At 43.2% G+C, this 22700-nt stretch overlaps 1 protein-coding gene across 7 annotated transcripts in view; it reads right to left on the bottom strand.

Annotated features, from left to right (window-relative positions):
- Positions 1–22700, bottom strand: part of Itgb6 (integrin subunit beta 6) — a 121992-nt gene that overhangs the window by 25091 nt on the left and 74201 nt on the right. For all 7 annotated transcript variants that reach the window (XM_021194519.2, XM_029536477.1, XM_029536479.1 and 4 more), the window contains 3 exons: positions 9450–9539; positions 4215–4349; positions 3637–4054 (listed from right to left, as the gene is read on the bottom strand). In XM_021194519.2, the coding sequence (XP_021050178.1) occupies positions 3637–4054; positions 4215–4349; positions 9450–9539 (643 nt within the window). The remainder of the gene's footprint in view (positions 1–3636; positions 4055–4214; positions 4350–9449; positions 9540–22700) is intronic.

A 22700-nucleotide genomic window follows, 5' to 3' on the forward strand; every position in this document is an offset into this window, starting at 1 on the left:
GATGGAATAATATTTTAATGGAACACTTTTCAGATGAAAGATGGATCCAAATTTATTTGAACCCATGACAGTAAGACCGTTCTGCTGTTTGTCCTGGCCTATGTAATTCATGATTGAGCCAAGGATAGTAAAAACTAAGGATGGTAAATTATTTGGGTTAAAAACCAAGAATTAATTTTTAGGTGTAAATGATCTTGAAAACCCCAACTTCTTCCCACCTCCCACCCCCCCACCCCAGGAAAGGGGAAACATGCACAAAAGAGGAAAAAAGCTCTAGGTTGTAATATATTCTGAAAATTAACACGATGCATAAATGTGCATTTCCCAGGTGTCCCAAGGCTGCCCAGTGTTATCTCTGCACATAAGAATTCCTTGGCAGAAGTATAGAAAACCTGTCCTGAAACATTAAAAAAAACAAAACAAAAAGCCCAAAACTGTCACAGCAAAAACATAAAACACATCTTTCAGATCTCAGAAACCCTCTACTCTGCTGGCCTTCTGGGATCAACAGCTAGGTCACTGAAGGTGCCAGTAGATGTCGTTGGCAACAAATTAGCTACAGTACCTGTTCATGCCACCAAACCAGCACCTTTATATTAGACTCATGCAGAAGCAAGATGATAACCAAAGAGCTAGGGGATTTTACGTTTTTCAGAGGGATAGATCTTTCTGGGATGCCACTGGGAAATAGCTGAGTACATCATCACAAGAAGTTTTCCTCTGATACCATTTGGGTGGTATTGGCTCCCAGTCTCTTAGAATCAAAATAGACTAATGGAATTTGGGCAAGGATAAAGAGAATCAATGGAGCCTTCTATCTCTGAGTGCTTATGAATGGATGAAAGACGCCGTGTGACAGAGGTCATCGTGATAAAAGCTTTTCAGACAAACAGCATGCTGTCGAGGATGTTACTGGTGAAGTAAGTGAGATCCGTGCAAGTTGTGAGTGGTATATCTGGTAAGTGTGGCAAATCACAGCATCTCCTCCTCACAATGTGGTGCAGCTTCCATCCCTGCACTGTGCACATTCCTGACATAGGAAGGCTATTCCACCAATCCTGACTGGATTTGTATTTACTTTTACTGTACATTTTAGAAGAGAAGGTTACTGGCTCTAGAGTATTTATTATTACTATTACTATTATTATTATTATTATTAATTTTACATTTGCTGAAGTGTGAAAGAACTTGCCACTGATGGAGGTTTCTAAGTAGAGTTTCTTTTGATTCCTTCATCTGCTTTGAAAACCAACGTTACTGTCTGACCTTCCTAACTATACGTTATATAGGTTGAATGTATTCCCAATATCCTGCACATATTTTTAAAAAGGAAAAAGACGTGTGTGTGTGTGTGTGTGTGTGTGTGTGTGTGTGTGTGTGTGTGTGTAGGGAAATTACACATGTTAGTTAGCAACTCCTGCTGTTTTAGGTATTTTTACCCAGAATTTAGGGTATGTCTATGCCCTTAGATTAGACTAGATAACACTTGGGCCCTTCAGAAAGCATTGTTTTGAACTTCCTTCCTTCCTTCCTTCCTTCCTTCCTTCCTTCCTTCCTTCCTTCCTTCTTTCTTTCTTTCTTTCTTTCTTTCTTTCTTTCTTTCTTTCTTTCTTTCTTTCTTTCTTTCTTTCTTTCTTTCTTATACTAGAAAGGCAGTGAGGGGTTCTGCAGGTACATCCTTTCTATGATTTGATGGTGGCTTTGCCATTGATTAGTTCTTGTCACCTACAGGCTGTGCCCTGCTTAAATCCAATAAAAAACATTGATGTGGGGTTACACACACACACACACACACACACACACACACACACACTGGAATCAGAAAGTGAACCTTTGAATGAAAAGGGAAAAGAAATTCATTTTCTTCGGGATAAATGCTTTCACGTGTTTTTCAGAACACTTGTATTCCTTTTAGCTTCCCTTCCTCCCTTTTCTCCTTCCTTCCTTTTCCCCAAAATAAGTTTTTTTACCTTTCTTTCTTTTTATTTTCTTTATTTAAAAAAATTGTCACATGACCTTCTGCTTCTGATCCCACTTCAACCTCCTAAGCACTGGGGAAATTGTTCTCTTTTCTAAGTTTCTGGCATTGTGGTTTGGAAACATAACTTGCTTAGTTTTCTGTAAAGATAATGCCATTGTGTTGTGATAAGATGTCTGCTTTCATCCTGTGATAAGTAGGGTGTCAGGGCTTAGTCCACAGCCAGTTAACACTTGACTTGTGGACCATGTTTATACCATTTAAAAATGTGCTAATATTTGTCTTTCCTGTTGGAATAGGTTATAATTAAATACATGCATCAGAATAATGTTTAACAGTAATATTCTCCCCCCCTTTAAAAGATCTACTTTTAAACTATATTCCGTTTGTGTACATATGTGACTGTGCAGACAAGTGTGGGTACCAGCGTAGGCTCTGACCCTCTGGATCATATAGGCAGTTGACATGATGCTAGGAACTGGACTAAGGTCCTCCGGAGGAGTAGTATGTGCTCTTAGCCAGTAAGCCATCTCTTTGGCTCCTAAGACTTTATGTTATTATTTTTATTTATGTGTATGTGTCTGTATCAGCGAATGCCACATGTGTTCTGGAGCCCGTGAAGGTCAGAGGAACCCATGGAATAGGAGTTGTAGATGGTAAAAGGTGTCAAGAGCGCTGGAACCAGATTCAGCTCCTCTCAAGAACAGTATGTACTCTCAACCACAAAACCATCTTCCTAGCATCTGAAATATATTCTCTTCGTTCGTTCGTTTGTTTATTTTTGAGAGAGCAAGATGGGGGTCTTACTATGTAGAACTGTCTGGTCTAAAACTCACAGGCTGGGCTGGAGCTCAGAGACCTGGCTACCTCTGCCTCCAAGTACTCAGACTAAAGAACCACCGCACTTGGCTTTTGCAGTATATTCTTAAAGTACATTGTTTCTATATGCACAAAAGCATCTATAAAAATATTAATGTGAACATTTAAAACTTTTCTTGAAAATTTAAAGAAATCCCAAGTTATTTCCTACTTTCATTCTTCTCATAGGCTTTTCCTCACATGCGTTCTTGCCTAGCATCACTTGACCTGGTAGCGAACATACTAGATTAGTAGGCAGTTAGTAAGTGGCTAAGTATGATGCAATCATCTAGAATATAAACACCTGGGAGACTGAGGCAGGAAGACTGTGAATCGAAGGAGGGAGGAGAAAGGGGGGGAGGGGAGGGAGAGGGAATGGGAGGCTCTCAAATCTATTCAGTATCTCTGGGCCTTCTCCTTGGTTCTGTTCCCTTAGCAGTCTCTATTAGCTTATTTTTTTCCAACATGCAAGAATCAGGTCAGACCCAGCAACAGAAAAGGTCTGACAGAGGCAACATTCCAACTTTTATCTACTTAACTTGAAGGAATAGTGATATTTAAATATAATGTAAACGTAAGTTCAGTTGACAGAGCTCTGGCTCCACGGGAATGCTAGAAACAGCAACAAATGCAAGAGAAAGTCCAGTTATCCCAGCTCTAATGATTCTCCCGCTGAAGCCACCGGCAAATATTTACAGAACAACTGCTAAGCCCAGGAATGTGAAGAAGAAATGAAAGACAAAAGTCCCCAAACAGCTGCCACGCAAGAGGTAGGAACCCCATAGGAGCCCATAGCCTACCTCCACAAAGTAGGCCTTTGTGTCTCAGACAGGAGAAGTTGTCGCACTGGCAGTAAGGTCCATAGATGCTTCCGTACGGCGATAAGTGGCAGATGCACTGCCCACAATAGCAGTCACCTCTTCCGCTGCATGAGGGGTGACCCGGGGACTCCTTGCAGGAATCCGTGCTCACCATATCCTCGCCACACTCACAGTGAGGTCCCATGTGGCCGGGGTTGCAGGCACACACCCCACACTGGAAGGAGCCATTCCCGTTGTGGCACTTAGAGCTGTTAGCTTCTACTTCTCTCTGGCAGTCGCAATCACATTCTGCACTGACGAGTATTTCTAGGGTGTCCCCCAGCCCCACGGGCTTTATGATAAGGTTCCTGCTCCTTTTCTCGCAGTTGGATACACTCACAGTCACATTGAAAGATGCCTGGTAAAGAAAATGTTGGTTATTGCTTCCTTGCTGGATTTGAGACAGGGCGGATGGTGGAGACTGGCTTCGCCAAGAAACCCAGCTTCAGCAAGCTGAGCTAGCTAGCCTCCGACCCATCTAATTGTTGTTTCTAAACATCTACCGGGGATCTACCTACCGTGTCTCCGACTTTCATGCGGGAGCATTTCTTTTGGTGTGGGAAGAGGACGCCGTTGTTACAGAGAGCCGTGAAAGACAGGTTGAGTCCTTCCGTGTCCCCTAACACTTCCAGTTCCACCTCGGACCGCAGTTCCTTTAGTGTAGACAAGAAAGGGTTAAGGGAAGTCATAAGTAAAAAGGGAAAAGAAACTGCTTGATGCCAGGGAGATGAGTTAATGCGTAAAACTCTTGCTGTGTACGGAGGGTCTGAATTCTAGTTCTCAGGACCCATGTGAAGAGGGTCCCAGGACTTAAGTCTGTACTCTCCAATCTGTGATGTGCTGCCAGGCAGAGACAAGAGAAGCCTGGCTTGCTTTCTGGCATATGTAACAGCGAATTAACGAGAAACAAGAAACCCCCCCACACACACCTTAAACAAGGTGAAAGGTAAGAGTCAATACCCATACGCATGCTTTGGTGTATGTGAGTATGCTCGTGTATGTTCACGTGATATATGCATATGAGAACAAAATAAAAAACTATAAATTAATAAAGCTAAATTGAATATAAAAAATCATCATTTCACTAATCAAGCAGGACTGTGATATATACTATATATGTGATATACACATTGTGTGTATATATGCATATATGTTTGTGTGTATGTATATATTTCTCAGACATTGTCAATGTTGAGATATACTATCCCATGGCAAGTAAGCTATGACAATATTCCTGAAGGTGTTTTTGCACAGCCCGTGACAGACAGGAGCCAATTATTGCCTGCAAGTTGTTTCATGCACTCTGAAGGATTCAGCAAATTCTCCTGACCTGGGTTGCATAGCTTGGCAACATAAAGACAGTTCTTTTGCTTATGTACCAGTGGTGCATATGTAACAATGCACAGATATGATAATGGTACCCTTCACTTGTATGCATCGATGCCTCTCGGTTCTCAGAGAGCAGCCCATGCCGCTCTGGGAGGAGAGCAGGCTCTCCTATCCATCCCCTAGCAAGGAACACTTGCAGCACTGATAGCAAATTTACACCCTGCTGCTTTGTTGGGTCCATTTCTGCATCTATAACAACTTTTCATTTAAATATTGAGTCGTAGTTCAAAAATTGTAAGTGATCTTACAACAGCTACTACATTTAACATTTTAAGTAGCAAAAGTTAATGTGATGATTTGAAATGGCAGTGATTGCGATTGTGATGAAGACAATACTGTCTTTGCCACCTGACACGTGATGTCTGTAAAGACCTCACTAATTACAACATGTTCTCTTATCATTATAGGTGGGAATCAAACATAGGTCCTTATGCAATGCCACCCCAACACTCACCAGTGAGTTATACCTCCAGACCCCCCCAAAATCTTAGAGGTGTTAAAGTACGGTGTGTGGGAGAGTTATACCTTAAAGTTATTCGGGGGAGTTATTATGCCTTGAATGTCAAGTCAGATCTTGGATAAGACTGAATTTCTATCCTGAGAGGTTCTCATCCTGCTTTTTCTATTCCTTAGTTACTTATAACATATATAAGGAGACAAGACAAAAATATCAAACAAGAAAACCTAATAAAAGTACTTAAATATCATAAGTTGAGTTATATTTCAGTTCATACAAAAAGTTTTGAGTTCATACCTATTTTACTGTTGGTGTATATCATGTATGTATGTATGTATGTATGTATGTATGTATGCATCTATCTATCTATCTATCTATCTATCTATCTATCTATCTATCTATCATCTATTTTCTATCACCTATCATCTATTTACCTATGACACTGGGAGTATAATGTGCTCTATCCCTTTCCCTCAATTTTGGCAGGGTAAAAGCACATTTTGCTTGAATTTTTTCCAAAGTGTAATTTTGCCCACTGCATGGAACAATAACTCTACTTCCAAAGTCTGGTGTACACATGAAAGTATATATGCTCATGAGCTCATGAGCACACGCTCACCCATGCACATGAGGGCACACTTGTGTAAGTGTGTGTGTGGAAGCCACAGGACAACTCAGGTGTTGGTTCCAGAGACCACCCATCTTGTTTATTGAGTCAGGGTCTCTCATTAGCCTCCTACTCACCAAATTGGCTAGGCTGGCTGGCCAGCAAGCTCCAGGCATCTGCCTGTCTGGGCCTTCACAATGGTATTGCAAGTGTGCACCGTGCCAGCTTCTCTGTGTGCCTTCTGGGGATCCAACTTAAGTGCTTATGCATGCAAGGTAAGCTATTGAACAAGCTATTGTCTCAGTCCTCCAAAGTGTGTTGTGCTAAAATCACCAAGAATTAGGGGGGGAAGTAATGCTGGAGAGAGTGGCAGGGTTGGTCAGAAGCTGAATAGGAAAAAAAAGAGATGTGTGTGCTAGTGACAATAAGAACTAGTGGGTGGCATTTTCTAACCTAAATGACAGGAATCTCAGCATTGAAATAATTGAGTACTAGTGTGCAAATTTTATTGGGAATATTACTAATGTATATTTCCCAAGTAAAGGAAATAAACACTAATTTATTTTTCTCATCATTCCACTCATTATTACTATTATTATTAAAATTTTTAGCATCTCCTACAAGGCTGAGCAAAGAGCCCAAATGAATTCCTTCCTAAAGGTAAAATTCCAGAAGAGCAGCCAATCCCCTGCAGCCACACTTCAGTTGCCTTTAGTATGTAGTAAGGGAAGGAAGGAAATTAATGAGTGGGCGAGAGAGTACGCAGCCAGTTTTAAGTGTTTTCTTTTTTAATATCAAGACAGAATTTAAAAACACTTAGCTAATGTTTGTAGCTACAAGTGGCTTCTGCCTTGCTAGAAGTTAATCTCTCTCTCTCTCTCTCTCTCTCTCTCTCTCTCTCTCTCTCTCNTCTCTCTCTCTCTCTCTCTCTCTCTCTCTCTCTCTCTCTCCCTCTCTCTCTCTCTCTCTCTCTCTCCTCCCCACCCTCGCCTAAAGAAGAAATTCTGTCTATAGGTTTTTTTTTTAATTTGAAAGTCTTTTCCAAATGCATTTAAGAATAAAAGAGTAAAAAATAATATTACTAAACAAGTGTCACAATCTTTTACACACGTCACCTCATGAATAAAATCGCTTCAACAAGAACTTTAGAATACTGTAATGTAACCTAGCAGATTGGTACGTGCTTCTTGCTATTGTCCTTTATGTAAGTGAGTGTTTTGTCTGTATGTATGCCTATGTATGTGTGCACACTATGTGTGTATGCTTGTGTATGTGTGCACAGTGTGTGTGTATGCTTGTGTATGTGTGCACGCTGTGTGTGCCCAGTGCCAGTGGTGGCCCGAGAAGGGGCACCATAGCTACAGATGTTTGTGAGCTGCCATGTGGGTGTTTAGAATGAAACCCACACCTTCGGCAAGTGTACCTAGTGCTCCTAACCCCTGAGCCTGCTCCTAACTCCTGAGCCTGCTCCTAACCCCTGAGCCTGCTCCTAACCCCTGAGCCTGCTCCTAACCCCTGAGCCTTCTTTCCAGGCCCAGTCCTTGGTGTTTTTGAGGCCATAACTTAAGACCCCAAATTCCATTCAAATGTGTAATGACTTGATCTCAACTACCTTGTAAACTGTATGAGCAATCTGGAAACTCTAAGTGAGACAATCCCTGGAACAGAGCAAGAAGGGGCGGTGGATGGGGTTGGCTGACGGGCTGAGTAATAGGAAGGCAGCCACTGTTGCCTCGTTTGCCTAATTTCTTTGAAGTGGTTAGCAGCCAACACTTTTGAGAGTATAAAACTAACGAAAATGGAATGCAGTATAAGCCAGGGAAGCGATTGCTTTGTGATTCTATTTGATTCTACACATTAGAACTTTAATTAGTGCATGAGAAAGTGGAGGCACGGGGTGTGTGTGTTTGTGTGTGTGTGTGTGCGCGCACGTGCGTGTTGTTGACAGGTCTTCTTGACTGGAAGAATTTTAAGGATGAGTTGACATGGTGATTAATTTTTGATGAGTGCTAAGAAAACTGCAACATCTGATCATTGCTAGGGAGCAAAATCGCCCCACCTTGTACAGTGTTAGTAGATACCGATGTGCTTCAGTCTCTGAAGAAAATGGAGTCTTTGAGAAGGGGTAGCTTGCTTTCCACCTTGTTGCACAAGTTTTGAAATTGGTGAGGTGGTGTCAAAATCACACGGGAGTTATTTCTCTTCCTAAACCCTGCCTCTGCCTTTCCTCTGAACATCTCCAAGATGTCTGTGGAAGGGATCACAGGAGGACTAACTTTCTAAAAACTCCTCAGGTGATTCTGCCTGTGGTTTAGATAAGGAACACTGGCTTCCTATATACCCAGCATTGGGGTAGATTATTACTGGGCAATTTTCAAACATCAAAATTTTGGAGAAATTTATTATTATCATTCTTTATTAGGTAAATGCTCTTTGAAAAAAAATCCTGGAGCTTTACTGACTTCTAAAAGTTTTTCTTTTTCTTTTTTTAAAAATACCTATCCAAATTTTAGGATTATTTATTATTTATTTGTAAGGAAAGACACAAAAGGAAAATGATATTTAGGACTAAATATCATTTAGTCCTAAATGACTAAATACCAGCATGTGGCAGTTAGAGGAGAGCCTGCCTTACTCTGATCCTCATGTGACCAACTGTCCCCAACCCGTGCCCTGTGACTTTCCCACTACAATGGACGGACTCTGAGCTGGAACTGTGAGCTAGAATCGAGCCTTTCTCCCCTAAGCTTCTCTTCTCGGGATGTTTTATATGAGCAACCAGGAAAGCTTAGACAGTGGCCTCTGCTCCTTCAGAAATACGAGGGAACCTGATAGATACGCCCGCTGCTTACTGAGCCTTTGGTATTTTGGTGTGTGATCAGCTCTTGTAGTTTTCTTTGTGTTTGACCTTCCCCCTTTGGACCTGTGGGGTTAGATCCCCACATAACACACTGGCAACTTATGCTGTTGTTTGTTTGTTTAGCAGAGAGGGGTTCAGTCATGACTCAGAGTCTTTTCAGTTGTATTAAAGCTTTCTCGGAGGCCACACTTCTGTGGGTTATAATCCTAAAACAACCCCAGTTTGGAGGGTTTTCCTACCTACTACTCCCTTTGGAAAGATGGGTGAAATAAGTAAATAGGAATCTCTATTTTAGTTGCATGGATGGAGAGGGGCTTTCTTTGGACGGACAGTCCTTCCACAAACAAACGGAAGTGCATTTCCCTACCTACATCTTAGTGTCTGGATGGCAATGAGGTGCTGTTAAGGGAGCCAACGGCTTGCAAGGGGAAATAGCATACTTCGTAAGCGGAGATGATCAGCTGAAGGATGTTCCCAGAATCCTTCTGAAGCAGTCCCACCGTTGCTCCAGGAATGAGCTTCGCATAGTTCTGCAAACAACAACAGAACAGGGGGTAAGTCAACGTTTGATCGTTCACAGTAACTGAGAAATGCTAAGAGCAAAGTTCAGCTTGTTGTCCGTGGTACCCTCTGATTAACCAGCCCCAGGATGCAGGCTACAGGTGGGTCTAAGTTGCCACTGTGGAATCTAAGTTTGCCATATTCCACAATTGGGGATTTAGACCACGTCAGAGTCAAGTCTCAAGTCCTAATGAGATTTACCTAACATCCTTTGACCAGAAGTTTTGGGCAGGCCTCCATGAATGTCTTTCTTTTCCCATTGTTGCAGATACAACATTTTGGTGCACACAGTGGGAAGTAAAGAATGAGGTTGCTTCTGTCGTTGGGTCTAGAGCTCTTAACTAACGATCAGCTGGTGGAGAAAAGGGGGGAGGGCTTGCATGCTAGCTGTTAACTCTACAACTCTCCATTAACTCTCTGCTTCTGCTTGTGATGAGCAGCTCTGTAGAGAGTCAGGATAGTCCTAGAGCTAGTTGCAATTGCTCCTACCTGCATCACGATTCATAAGAACCAGTCCTGACTAGTTTGCGTTCTCTGTTTACATCGCTTCTCCTGGGATGGTCTTTCCACCCTGGGAGGACGACCACTATTGGGTTAACGTTCTAGGCCTGGAGGGTGGCCGGAAGATCAGGCTTTGCAAAGAAGAATGAAGTCATCCATTGAGGGCATCTCTATAGGTCCAAGGAAATTTTGACCCCCTATCTGTCCTGGCTAGTTTTATATCAACCTGACACAATCTATAGTCCTCAGAGAAGGGTGGGTGTTCACTCAACTGGGAAGATGCCTTAGTAAGATGAGGCTGTAGGCAAGCCTGTAGGGCATTTTCTTAATTAGTGATTAATGCAGGAGGCCTCAGCCCATTGTGGGTGCTGCCAATTCTGTGCTGGTTGTCCTAACCATGAGCAAACCATGAGGAATCAGCCAGTAAGTAGCTGTCCTTCTGTCCTGACCTCCTTCCGTGATGGACTTTATAAGCCAAATGAACCCTTTCGTTTCAAGTTGCTTTTGGCCATGGTGTTCCATCGTAGTGATAATAACACCGACTAAGACTCTCTCTTATTCCAGAGACGACTGAAGTGGTTTAGGAAATGCACAGAACTAAATTAGAATAGTCATCACTAATTACAACAGTGACTATAAGAAGCCAGGCCCAGGGGAAGGGAAGGGAGAGAAGCCAAGGAGCCCTGAAGCTGGCCCAATGTCTTAATGCAAAGGCACCTGGTGGCCCCAGGGACCTGTCAGAGGTATGCACCTGGGGAAACCCTAGCTCTCTCCACTTCTAGTATGGAAACAATGGACTTCAGTTTTGAAGGGGGGGGGGTTGAAACATTCTACTTAGTCCCAGGTTCATGTTCAAAGTTGCTGAAACCTGAACTCTCAGATGTGTCAGCTGCTGCCACTTTGATGCTGTATCTTAGTATTGAGGGGGCCAAGGGCAGCAGTGGCAGGTGCCACTTCCCATCTTACTCCTTCCAATCACAGCATGTTGGAGAAGGCCCCTTACATTTCCCAGAATAAGGGAGAGCTTGTGAAAACTGAGGACGGCCCTGCCTTGCTGACTTACCTCTTCAAATAAACACATGTCACAAAGGGCCATGAAGCATGAGACTGTGGTTAACAGCAAATACCTACATAGGAACTTGGATTCCACTGGAGTGGAGCCGGGATGTGTGCAAATTCACCCGATCTTGGAAGAGACTGTTGTGGAAACCTTTGTTCTAGACAAAGAAAGGTTTGGATCCTTTTGAAAAGGAATCTCAAGGTCCTTAGCTGGGCACAGAATTGCTACTCTTGAAGGACATTTTAGTATCTCCAAGGATGCGATGCTGTATTTTTTTTTTTTTTTTATTTTTGCAAGCACCGGTTCAAGTGGCTCTGCATTTGGGGTTAATTCTTGGCTAATGATGCTGATCCCTCCCGCTTCCTAATGTGTAATTACCATCCTGCATGTGGTATGACATTTGGCATTTGGCTATTAGGACAAGTGGTTAATGTTAATCACACTTGCTGATTGCCACTAGAGCCAGGGTACAAAGGAAGCTGGCAGCCAGTAGCAGTAGCCAGTGATGACACTGGCAATTATACGGAGGAAAACTATTAATTAATTTTTGGATGCTGATTTCTCCCCCAAACTATTTCAAATAATTAACTAGAAACATGACAATTTGGTTTTAATGGTCTAACACTGAAAACTTGTGCTTTAAATCTGAATAGCATTATGATTATTGTAAGTATGTATCAAATGCCTTTCCTTTGTTAAAACCTTAAAGCGATGTTGTACATTGTTGCAATTCAACGTGTTTAAAGTTAGAGAAGAGCTGCCTTTCACCCCTGTGGATGAATTATAGCCCCGTGACTTAAGACAGTGGTGTCAGCAACAGTGAAGGCCATAAACACAGGAGCTCATTAGAAATGCAGTCTCACGTGTGGCCGCAGACTCTCTATTATCCTTCCCTCCATGGATTATCCTAATTACAGCGTTTCTTGGATTCCCCCCCCCCCCCCACTGCATCGCCCAGGAGTTCCTGACTGTGTGCTCTTTTGGATCACCTGGGTTTTCTTATTTATTTGTTCACTCGGCTTCCATCTCAAAAACTGATGGCTTGTTTGCTTAAACAGTGCGTGTTTGCAAGTGGCAAGGGATCACTCAGCAGGCAGCCATCAGAGGACACAGTGTCCGAATTTATCCCCTAACACTCTGACCTCCTCTTCAGAGAGCATCTCCACCCTCAGTGTCACTCAGAGCCCAGCTGTCAGACCAGTTTTAGGTATGCACATTGGCTTGGCTAAGAGCAGAGGAATGTATGATTACCTGTGTCACCCATGGACTGACGGGGAGTGGCTTTCTCCTCTGACAGAATGACTGGGGACCTTGGTAAGCATTCTTTGCTTTGGGAAGGCTCTTGACATTTCTGCCTTTCAAGGGACAGACAGCTCCTGACAGGATGTCCATTCCTGTTGCAGTGCACTTCCTGTAGAGGAACTCTCAAGAGGTCCACTGACTTCTAGGTGGAAGTTTAGTATTAACTGTCGTCTTTCTGGCCATCCTGACTTGCTTTTTTTTTTTTTTGCCCTGGAGGGTGATGACTCAAGCCTAGATCTGTACACACCCTCCTCTTATAATATGGCTACAGTCTCTAAGACTGCTCACTACCTTCAAGCTCATCGGCCACGGTATTCTAGTGACCACACTCTTCGTGTCCCTTGTTCAATGGAGGAAACCAGGTGTCAACATTCCACATGTCCACTGGAAGCTTGCATAAACAACTTACGAAGCTCAGTGCTTAGCAACCGCTGCTGGTTTCCATCTGGTCTTGTGCTTGCTTGATTCTCTCTGTGCAGCCTCAGTAATTGATCACGGGTACCACGACTTTATCGTTTGCGTAGCACTGTTTTTGTTTTTGTTTTTTTTTTTTCTCAGCAACACTTATCCAGCATTGTATCAGCAGCCTACCTCGAGGTTTCTGACTTTAAAATATACTTGTTAACTATAGTTTACTGAAATGCATTTACCAGGATGTTGGCTCGGATCTAATCTGCTCACAAATATTTCATCTAATCTGACAAAGATTTTTCTCACTTCTTTATCTTTACTTCTTCTTTAATAGTATTCTCCCAACCTATATTTTTCTCTCTATAACGCACACATAGCATATACCCACTGAGAGTCGGAAGAAGCCCAAAGCTCCCGAAGCTCACTGCCCTCAGGTGGCATACTTCCTCTAGCAAGACCACACCTCTTAAGCCCCTTAAATGATGCCACCAACTAGGGACCCAGTATTCAAGTCTGTGAACCTATGGAGACATTCTCACTTAAACCACCACGATCTTCCTGGGCTTGGGGAAAAAAATGGTTTTAAGTAGACCACAAAAATCAAAAATCACTACCTATAGAAAGAGTGATGAATAAGACTTCAAAGGAAGAACTCCATCTATAGATCTAATGCTGTCCCCATCAAAGTACAAACAAGTTATTTTGTAGATCTCGATAGACAGATGCTAAAGTCTATAAGAAGCAGCAAAAGGCTCAGAATAGCCAACTGAAATAGAGGAAGTGAACTTCAAGACTCACTATAAAGCTCCAGTCCTCAAAAAGTATGGTATCGACAAATAGATCAATTAAAAAGAACAGAAAGCCCAGAAACCGGCTAACATAAGTAAAATCAATGGATCTTTCCCAACGAGCAAGAACATTATGAAGAAGCAAAAATAGTCTTCTCAACAAATGGTACTGGAACAACTGTCCACGCACACCACAGATGTATGTGCATCCCATCCTTCGTAAGATCTAACTCCAAAAGGAGACTAACCTGCTTAAAAGACTGAAAACCGTATCTCATGAAAGACATCACAGGAGAAATTTTAGATGGTCTTGACTTTGGGTGACGACATTTTGCTACCATACCAAAAAAATTGGCCCACGAGGCAGATGAACGATGGGCTAGATGTAAAGAAAAGCAATTACAATACGGGAAAGACAATTTAAGAGAACGAGAAGACAAGTCACACGCTGAAGGAGAACACCTACAAAGGCTACATCACGTAAAGCTCTGTTACTTAGGAGGACTTCTTAAAACCCAACAAGAAAACAATCTTATTTTCAAAGGAGTTGAAGACCCTCCCAGACGCTTCACCATAGAAGAGATGCAGACGGCAAAGAAGCACCTGAAAATATACTCCATGCCAAGCCACCATAAACATGGGTTCCCTAATTCCATTGTCCCACGGTGCCTTTGCCACAAGTATCTGACACTCTATGCCTCCATGAAAGAACACTGGTCCTGTTAGATTAAGAGTCCATGTGTGATCCCTGGTAACTTTGTCCCCGTTGAGCCTACTTTAGGTCACATCTCTAGTAATGGGAGTTGGATACCTTTCTAGGGGGACATCATGCAGACCAGAGGGGTGTATGCATTGTTCGCTTTAGCCTTACACCTTTAGTTGAATCAGGGCAGGCGGTATCTTGCCCGGGCACCAAAGTTTAGGTGGTGGAAGCAGACTGTGGCTCTAGGCCAATGCTCGCTGTCTTCTATTAGGCTGCCGTGGGAGGGATGGGTACAAATGCCAACAGCAAATGAACATGGGTGTCTCATTAGAAAGTTAAGATCTCAATGCCCTCTATGTATGCTTAGTGACTCAGATTTTAAAACACCTTCCTACCCAGTGCAGGAATGTCAAACTGGAACACTGCGGCTCAAAAGAAACGTAGGAAGGAATGAAAGCTGGGTGGGGCTAGATGGGGTGGTTCCCAGGAAACCAGTACTCTGTTATTTATCTGGTCTTTGGTGGTAAAGCCTTGCTTCTGTGGAAAAGCATGTGATTCTGCCAGAGTTGGGGCCTGGACCTGCTGACATAAATGATTCCGAGTTCAACTCTGAAGGCTCTCTGCCTCAGAGCCTTTCATTCTTGTGGGGTTTTTATTTCCCCACTTCTCATTGTCCATTATCAGTAAATGCAGGGCTCTCGGTATTAATGCAAAAGTTTACCCCTAGGCTTCCCTCTGTTACGGGGACGCCCAAGATTCCAAGAAGAACTTGTCATTGTTTCTGGCAAAAGGAGACTGTCTGTCTCCGGTTGCATGATGACTTCAGGCTTTCCATTGTCAGCATTCCGAGGGCAAGCAGACAGGCAGGCAGGCAGGATGGGAGTGTGCTAATTAGACCAGGTGCTTGATCTTGAAGTCTGTACCAGCAATGGCTAGGTAGTCGGCCTTGGAACTTTTGAGCACTACCTGTCTTTCTCCGAGTCTGCCCGGAATGTAATTATCTTGTCAGCCAGAAGCAGTAGCGCACAGTTGAACGAGTACTCTGGAGCAACCACTGTGATAAGGGGAAAAAAACGAATGGGCCGTGGTGCAGACTGTTACGAGACAAACAGATGCGCACAGGCATCCGAGGGGAGGAGATTCTGAGAACAAAGGGGCTGTGTGGCGTATTTGTTACCCAGGACACTTCATGGCTCCTCTTAATGAGATTAGCCTGCTTTCAGAGATGGAGGGCACACCTTGGCTACAGAATGAACATCCAGGCTCTCTAAGCTTTAGAAAGGCCTTTTAAAAGGAAAGGGGTTTCAGTAACAGCCTGTGTGCTCTGCAGACCAATGGACAGGTAATGAAACTTTGAAGACCGCTGGAAGGAAGGTTATGGAGGGAACAAGAAGATAGCAAGCAGAGCGTGTGCAAGGACTGCTATAGAGCCGTGAGCCTCCGCACTCCAAGTGCTGCAGTATCAGCATCTCCTTGGAGCTTGTCACACATGCTGAGTTATAGACATATCACATAGGCATCCGAGTCGGAGCCTGCATGTTCATAAGGTGCAGCATGGTTGGATATACAGAGGGAATGGAAAGATGCTGACCTCAGTGTCTGATCCAACGGTGTCAATTGAATCAGGTCAGGATGTGGCCTGATAAACACCAACAATTGAGAACCATATGTAAACATTAGTCTGTGACTTGGAAAATAAGGACATTGTATCTTTAAGGCTTGGATCTGTTAGTCCTATGAAGTGTTCAGTATTCAGCCGGCCATGTGCTTGTGTGGGCATTTCTGCTTTGCAACAAAGGTGGTATTTTTTGAGTGTCTGCTCTCCGTGGACCTGGCTTCTCCTTCCACCTTAGGGCACTCCAAGCTGACTGAGTTTTGAATGTTCTTCTTATTCTGTTCCTCCTATATTCTGGGTATGGGTCATTTGCTGCCCCAGGGCCTTTGCCTGTGCCTACTCTCGATGCCTCTCAACTTTCTGCTAGCGCAACCCCTCTTGGATGGCGTCTCCCCTGAAGATCCTCTCCAGGGAAAACTCTCTCAGTCTTTACATTTGGTGGTTCTCCATTCCCTTCCATTCCTTGGGCAGCACATCTAAAAGTCACTCTTGGTTATTTCTTCGTTTGTTCTTTTGTCCGCTTCCCTTCGGTAGACTAAGCCCGCAAGGACAGAAGCCGTCTCTTATTCTCTGTTCTCCCAGTGCATAAAGCACACAAACTATTAAATGAATGAATGAATGAATGAATGAGCAAGGTAGGACCTGTCACTCATTTTTATAATAACAGGAGCCCACGAATCTTCCTATAGTATGGTAGAGTTGTATGCTCATCTCTCAGAAGGCTTAGATGACCATCTGACCCTTACCAATAGGCTCCCAAAGAAAATAGAGCACGGTATGGTTTGAAACCCCCCCTCCCCCCGACGACACCTGCAGGCTTCTGCTTTGAACTCTTGTTCTATAGTGGTTGGTGCTGTTTGGCAGGTAGAACCTGCCTCCTTGTTGAACCTCTAGGAGATGGCAGCAGCTGGGGCGGGAGGAGCAGGATGACTGAAGGAAGGCCCTAGGGAGGGCTTTCCGAAGGTGGGCAGCCTCTGGCTTCTGCCTCCTCTTGCTTCCTGCTCTTCTCTGATGTGAACGCCATTTGCGCCATGTGGAATCCCTCCATACTTTCTCACCGTGATGGGCTGAAACCTTTGACACTGTCAGCCAGAATAACTCTGTCTTTTTTTTTTTTTTTTTTTTTTTAAACCTGTTTCCTCGGGAGCTGTCGTCACAGTGGTACAAAGGTGACTAATACACAAGTTTTAGTTGGGTTCCACTAAACAATGAACATTTTCTAATTTAAGATGTCATCAGTATTGCATGGGACATATTTTTACTAAAAAGGATTTGTTGTTTATTTGAAATTCAATTTTAACTACCTACTCTGTGTCTTATGAACAAAAAAATCTTTTCAATCCTATGAAATAATTTTCCAGCCCCTGCAATAATGAATGAAAGATGTACAAACTATTCAAATTCAACAGATGGTTTTTTCTTTTTTTTTTTTGTTTGCTTTTTGAAAATTCTTTTCTTTTTTGTACTTTTTATTTTTGTAATTTAAGGGTTTTTCTTTTTTAAGTGGTTTGTAGTTTTTTGTTGTTGTTGTTGTTGTTGTTGTTGTTTGTTTTTTTTTGAGATGGGGTTTCTCTGTATAGCCCTGGCTATACTGGAACTCACTTTGTAGACCAGGCTGGCCTCAAACTCAGAAATCCACCTGCCTCTGCCTCTGCCTCCCCAGTGCTGGGATTAAAGGCATGTGCCACCACCATGCCCAGCTCCTTTCTGAAGATTCAATATTGCAGGGAAAACAAAGTATTCAACTGTTATTAGAATTAGGCCCTTTTAGTATATCTTAGGTTCTCTTTGAAAACTGGGCATGAAATTAAAATTAAATTTCTCCCAAGCTTTATGTCCAGTGGGCTACCAGTTTAACTTGCCCTCTTGGGTCGATGCTCTAGTGAGTGTTGAAAAGGCAGTGCCTACTGAGTGGAAGATAATTCGTTACAGTTAGACCAGTTAGACTGCTCCATACAGTTGGCAAGTGCCCTGTGTGCACTGTTGGGATTTGGCCATCCCAGCAGTGACACACAGAATAGCCATTACAACCATGCGAATGCCTAGAGAAAGCAGAGAGTGGAGTAACACAGCACCCTGAGGTGCAGACTTGGGTCCACAGATAGTGGAGTCCTGAGCAGAGTGACACGGTCAGGGATGTGAAAATAGATGCTAAAAAGAATTAGTTGGCTTTGTGAATGTTAAAATACGGCCACGTGAAACAAAGACAAAGCACATAGCATGGGAACGTGTGAAAAAGTAAGTCGGGGGGTGGGAGGGAGTGACTCTACAGTTTAGGGGCTAACGGGGAAAGGGAACAAACCCCATCTTATTTTTACTTTTGGTAATACCAAGCACTGAACTCAGGGGCTTGGTTAACACTGGCAAGTGTTCTACCACTGAGCTACATCTAAGCCCTCTTTATTTTTTATTTAAAAAATAAAAGTTGCTGAGACTGGCCTTGAACTTGTAACCCTCCTACTTCAGCCTCTGACTCAGCTGGGAATACAGACCTGTGCCACCAGGTGTGGCTCAGTTTGGTTTTATTTTATAGCTGAAATCCTATAAATATGAAAAGCATCAGCTTAGAATATTGTAGAATAACCTTGATTTCAAGCTAATGTTATTCTTGTTAATATAAGTGATTGATGTGTAACTACATACAATTTAATTCTTATGCCTTTCTAACACTATAAACATATAAACTCATTTAAAAAAATGGGAACATACTTAATATGTACAGTATGGTAGCAATTATGTTAAAATATGCAAATACATTCAAAGAAAAAGGAAGGAAGGCTTATTCTAAAATGTCAACCGTGGTTAGCTCTGTCTGAGGCGTTGGTTTATGAGTGATTTTTTTTTCCTCCTGCTTTTCTGCATCTCATTCCCTCCCTCCCTTTTGTGCAAATGCTGCATCAAGTTTGTAACTAAAAAGAGAGGAGCTTCGTTTTGGTTTGGTTTGGTTTTTCTTAGCTTCCATCCTTCATTGCTGGTAAGACAGTATGGAATACAAGAGTAACTTGCCCAAACTACAAAGGTAACTTTGAAGATTCCATTTCCTTGGGACCCAGAGGCCTCACTTAAAGATGTGTGGATCCATGATGTAAGCTCAGGGAAGGGCACAGAGACATCATCCACAGTGCTGCACAGTTGCACATGACTGAGTGCCCTCAGTTACAGAGAGATGTGGATGGAGTCACCTGACACCACAGATATCTCCCTGGATGGAACACAGACCGCTGAGCATGGCAAGGCCAATATGCCTAAGGCCACAAAACTATGCACTGAAAAATGAATTAAAATAAACGTATATATCACACATGCTTTTTACTGCAATATGAAAATATAAGGAAAATATCTCCCTGCCCCCTCAAGCCATTAGAATTCCTCCTTTCTCCAGGATCAATCATTGGTTGTTAAATCTTGTAGGTCATTGAGTTCAGTTCTTCAATCAAGCGAGAGGAAGATGGGAGAAATTAAATCTGCACAGTGAAATGTGCTGGCATGTCATTAACACAGAATCAGTTATGGATGCGCCTATATTTTAATAGCATAAAAACAAGTGTAAGAATGATGAACACAATGTTCAGGATCCTGGCTGCCTCACGGAGGGGAAGGCAGAGAGCACAGGCAGGAGGTTAGTCAGCGGGCGATCGCACATGAGATGCTTCCCTTCTTCAGAGGGAGCCAGTAGGATGGCACTATTAGATTAGGGTAACTTAGCGGTGGCCATGCCACCCGAAGCATAGCCTGCTTTTCTGTATGCTTAAGGCAGCCCAGTGACATGGCGCTTCCTGCCTAGGTGGCTTCTTTCCATCACAGGGAAGAATCACTGGGCTCACTTCAAGTCTATACAGTCTTCGCTTGCTTCATTCATCTAAACTAATGGCAACACTAAAGGACCTTAGGTCAAAGACTGCCTGGCCTTGAAGCACTGCCATTTAGAGAGTTCCTCTGCTGGTTCCTGGGTCAGACAGCTCTGCTCCACCCTCAGGCTCTGGGCCTTTACAGGGACGTTTAAAGCTGCCAGTGAAAGGCTCTTGGCTGCTGGCCTATTAGTGCTCAGGAGTTGCTATGCTCCGCTACCACAGCTTGGGTGTGGGTCAACTGTGACTTTTCCCAGTGGTTGTGGCTACAGACTCTGGTTATCTGGGTCAAAATTCTGCCCCATACAAGTTGCTTTGCTAATCTGTGGCGAAATATGGAGATTAAATGATAAAAGCCAGTGTAAAACTCTCAGTCTCCAGGTGGCCACTCATTGTTCTCTACGTCACCATGGTCATTGCTCTATGCTGTCCCCAGGCCTCAGCTTTCTCCCCCTCCTACCAGGGACAAGGTGGAGTGTGCTACTCTTGGCATCAAAACCAGTTTTATGGTTGCCAACTAACCTGCTACCTCTTCTAACAAAGATAATGAATAGATAACAAAACAAACACTGATTGACTGAAAAACATACAAACTCATTAGCAAAAGTCTGTCGAAGAACATTGTCCCGCTCATCCTGTGTCTCTACAGTGCTCTCATCTTATTTTTGTGGGTTCATAACAGATTTACAAGTCTGTTAGTAATGCTTGAGACCTCTTGAGGCAGACATCGTACCTTTTTCTTGTGGTCACACTCTGACCGGTCTCCTAGGAGGCGCTCGAGAGACAACTGATGACTGAATGAGTGGGTGGCAGATTATGTAGTCAGCAGCATCATTGCCCAATGCTATAGACATCCTAGGTGTTACTCTAGTGTTCAAACATTCAGCCTGTGTAGTGACGAGATCTATATGTATATGAGAGGACCTAGTAAAGGCATCTCATGAAGGCTCTATTTCAAACTCATGTCTTTCTTCTCTCTTATGTTAATGGTTTGGAGTACAAGCCTTTGGATCCTTTAAGAGAAAAGTCCCTATGTGTTAGCTAACAGTGACTATTGATGCTTGGGATTTACTAGTTAGCCTAATTCAGTAGGTGCCTACTAATCTGAGGACATGAGTTTTATTTCCAAGTCCTCCCTTTCTGAGGGATATTCCAGTTAATGAGGAAAGTGTAGGCAGCTGGCTCTCCTTGGGCTTTGTTCCTGGATATCATCAATTAAGGAGAAATCAAACATCTTCCCTACTACACTCGAATCAAGAGCAATTTATTAACTCCATGGCAATGTCACATAATCGCAAAATTGCCTTATCTCCCAGATGACTTTGTTTGCATTAAAATCCCAAGTTTGGAATATCCAATTATAGCATGAGACCGAGAGGATGGGGAATAACTTCTTAGAGTAGGTCCTAAGATCAGTCAGACTTGCTATCTGTGTGGAGATCATCCGTATTCCTGGCCGGCTCCAGAGCTGGTCACTGACTGCTTAAAATGGGTCATCCGGACCTAGTCTTTTTATTTTACAAATACTGAGAGCAGAGAGATCAAGGGATTGCTATTGAACTGGAATTGTTTTGATCTTTTCCAACAAGAACGTTAGAAAACAAAACCGTGATTGAACCAATTAACGGACAGCAAGGAGGCCCCATTCTTATTTTATCTTCCTCCAGCCCTCTGTGCCTCTGACCCTCCCTTGCTACAGTGACTAGCTCAAAGAACAGTCAAAGGAAGAAAGGGAGAAAGAAACCCGGGGTTATTGATTCCTGAAACATGGACACGTATGGACAGGATGTGATTATCCTGAGCCATGCAAGAACACACGGCTTGTACCATGTCACAGCCGCTCTTCAGACTTGCTATTTGATCAAATGTGTACCAGTGGATAATTGCTCGGGGGGGGGGGGGTCTCCGTGCTATGGCCCAGTGAGAAGGGAGGCTGCAGAGCTTCTCCAGCAGGTCTGTCCTGGCACAGATGGGATGGCTCGGCTTTCCTCTCTGGTGCCATCTGGGTCCAGATGGAAGGATGGAAGGTAAGGGGACACCTTAGGCTGCAGAGCATCCTAGCAATGGTCAGGGGCCCACACCTGCTCTGTGTGCCCAGGCTTCCTCAACCCTGACAAGCATTTGTCACACCAAGCCTCAAGTCCCCATTTTTATTGCATTTTTATATCCATTTAACAACTTCATTGAGACTTGGCCTAAACAGAACGACATATAAGACACCATTCTCTTCAAAGATCTAGTAGCTGGGAGCGTTCTACCTCTAGGAGAAGGGGTCTCTGAAGATGGAAGGACCTGTCTGTACTTCTGTGCTCAAGCTTTAGACATGTCATTGTGTGCTAGCAACCACGGGACATCAGTGAGGGAGGGTGTAGACCGTGGCGGAACTGGAGATGCCTGCTGTAGATGGGCTCATTGCCACCACAAAGCTTCTGGAACTGCCATTGTTGCCAGCCCTTCACACCTCTACCCTCCCAGCTAGCTGCAGACATTTTGAAACTATATAGATATCATAAAGTCTTGCAAATTAAATAGCAATTAATAACATGATTTGACGGTACAGTAAAAATTCTGATCTATAGCGATCTCTCTCACTAAGAAGGAAAGACCTTTCAATGTAGACACTTAGACTTTAAGCCCGATACTGTCTTAATGTAAACTAAGAGGGAGCATCCAAAACCAACAGACTGAAGTATAAACCTTTATTTATTTATTTATTTTTTAGCTTGGGTAATCGAATCTTGATTTTTAAACAACATTTAGTCCTTGGATATAATATACTACCTAGTGCTCAGCCAGTTATCCATCATTATCTCTTGGACTCTGTAACTGGATGAACAAGAAACTATTTATAATAATAAGTTTGTTCCTAATTGTCTGCTTGCTGGAGTCTGGGAGGTACTCC

This window comes from Mus pahari, chromosome 3 (assembly GCF_900095145.1).
Source record: "Mus pahari chromosome 3, PAHARI_EIJ_v1.1, whole genome shotgun sequence".
In the NCBI taxonomy this organism is placed as follows: Eukaryota; Metazoa; Chordata; class Mammalia; order Rodentia; family Muridae; genus Mus; species Mus pahari.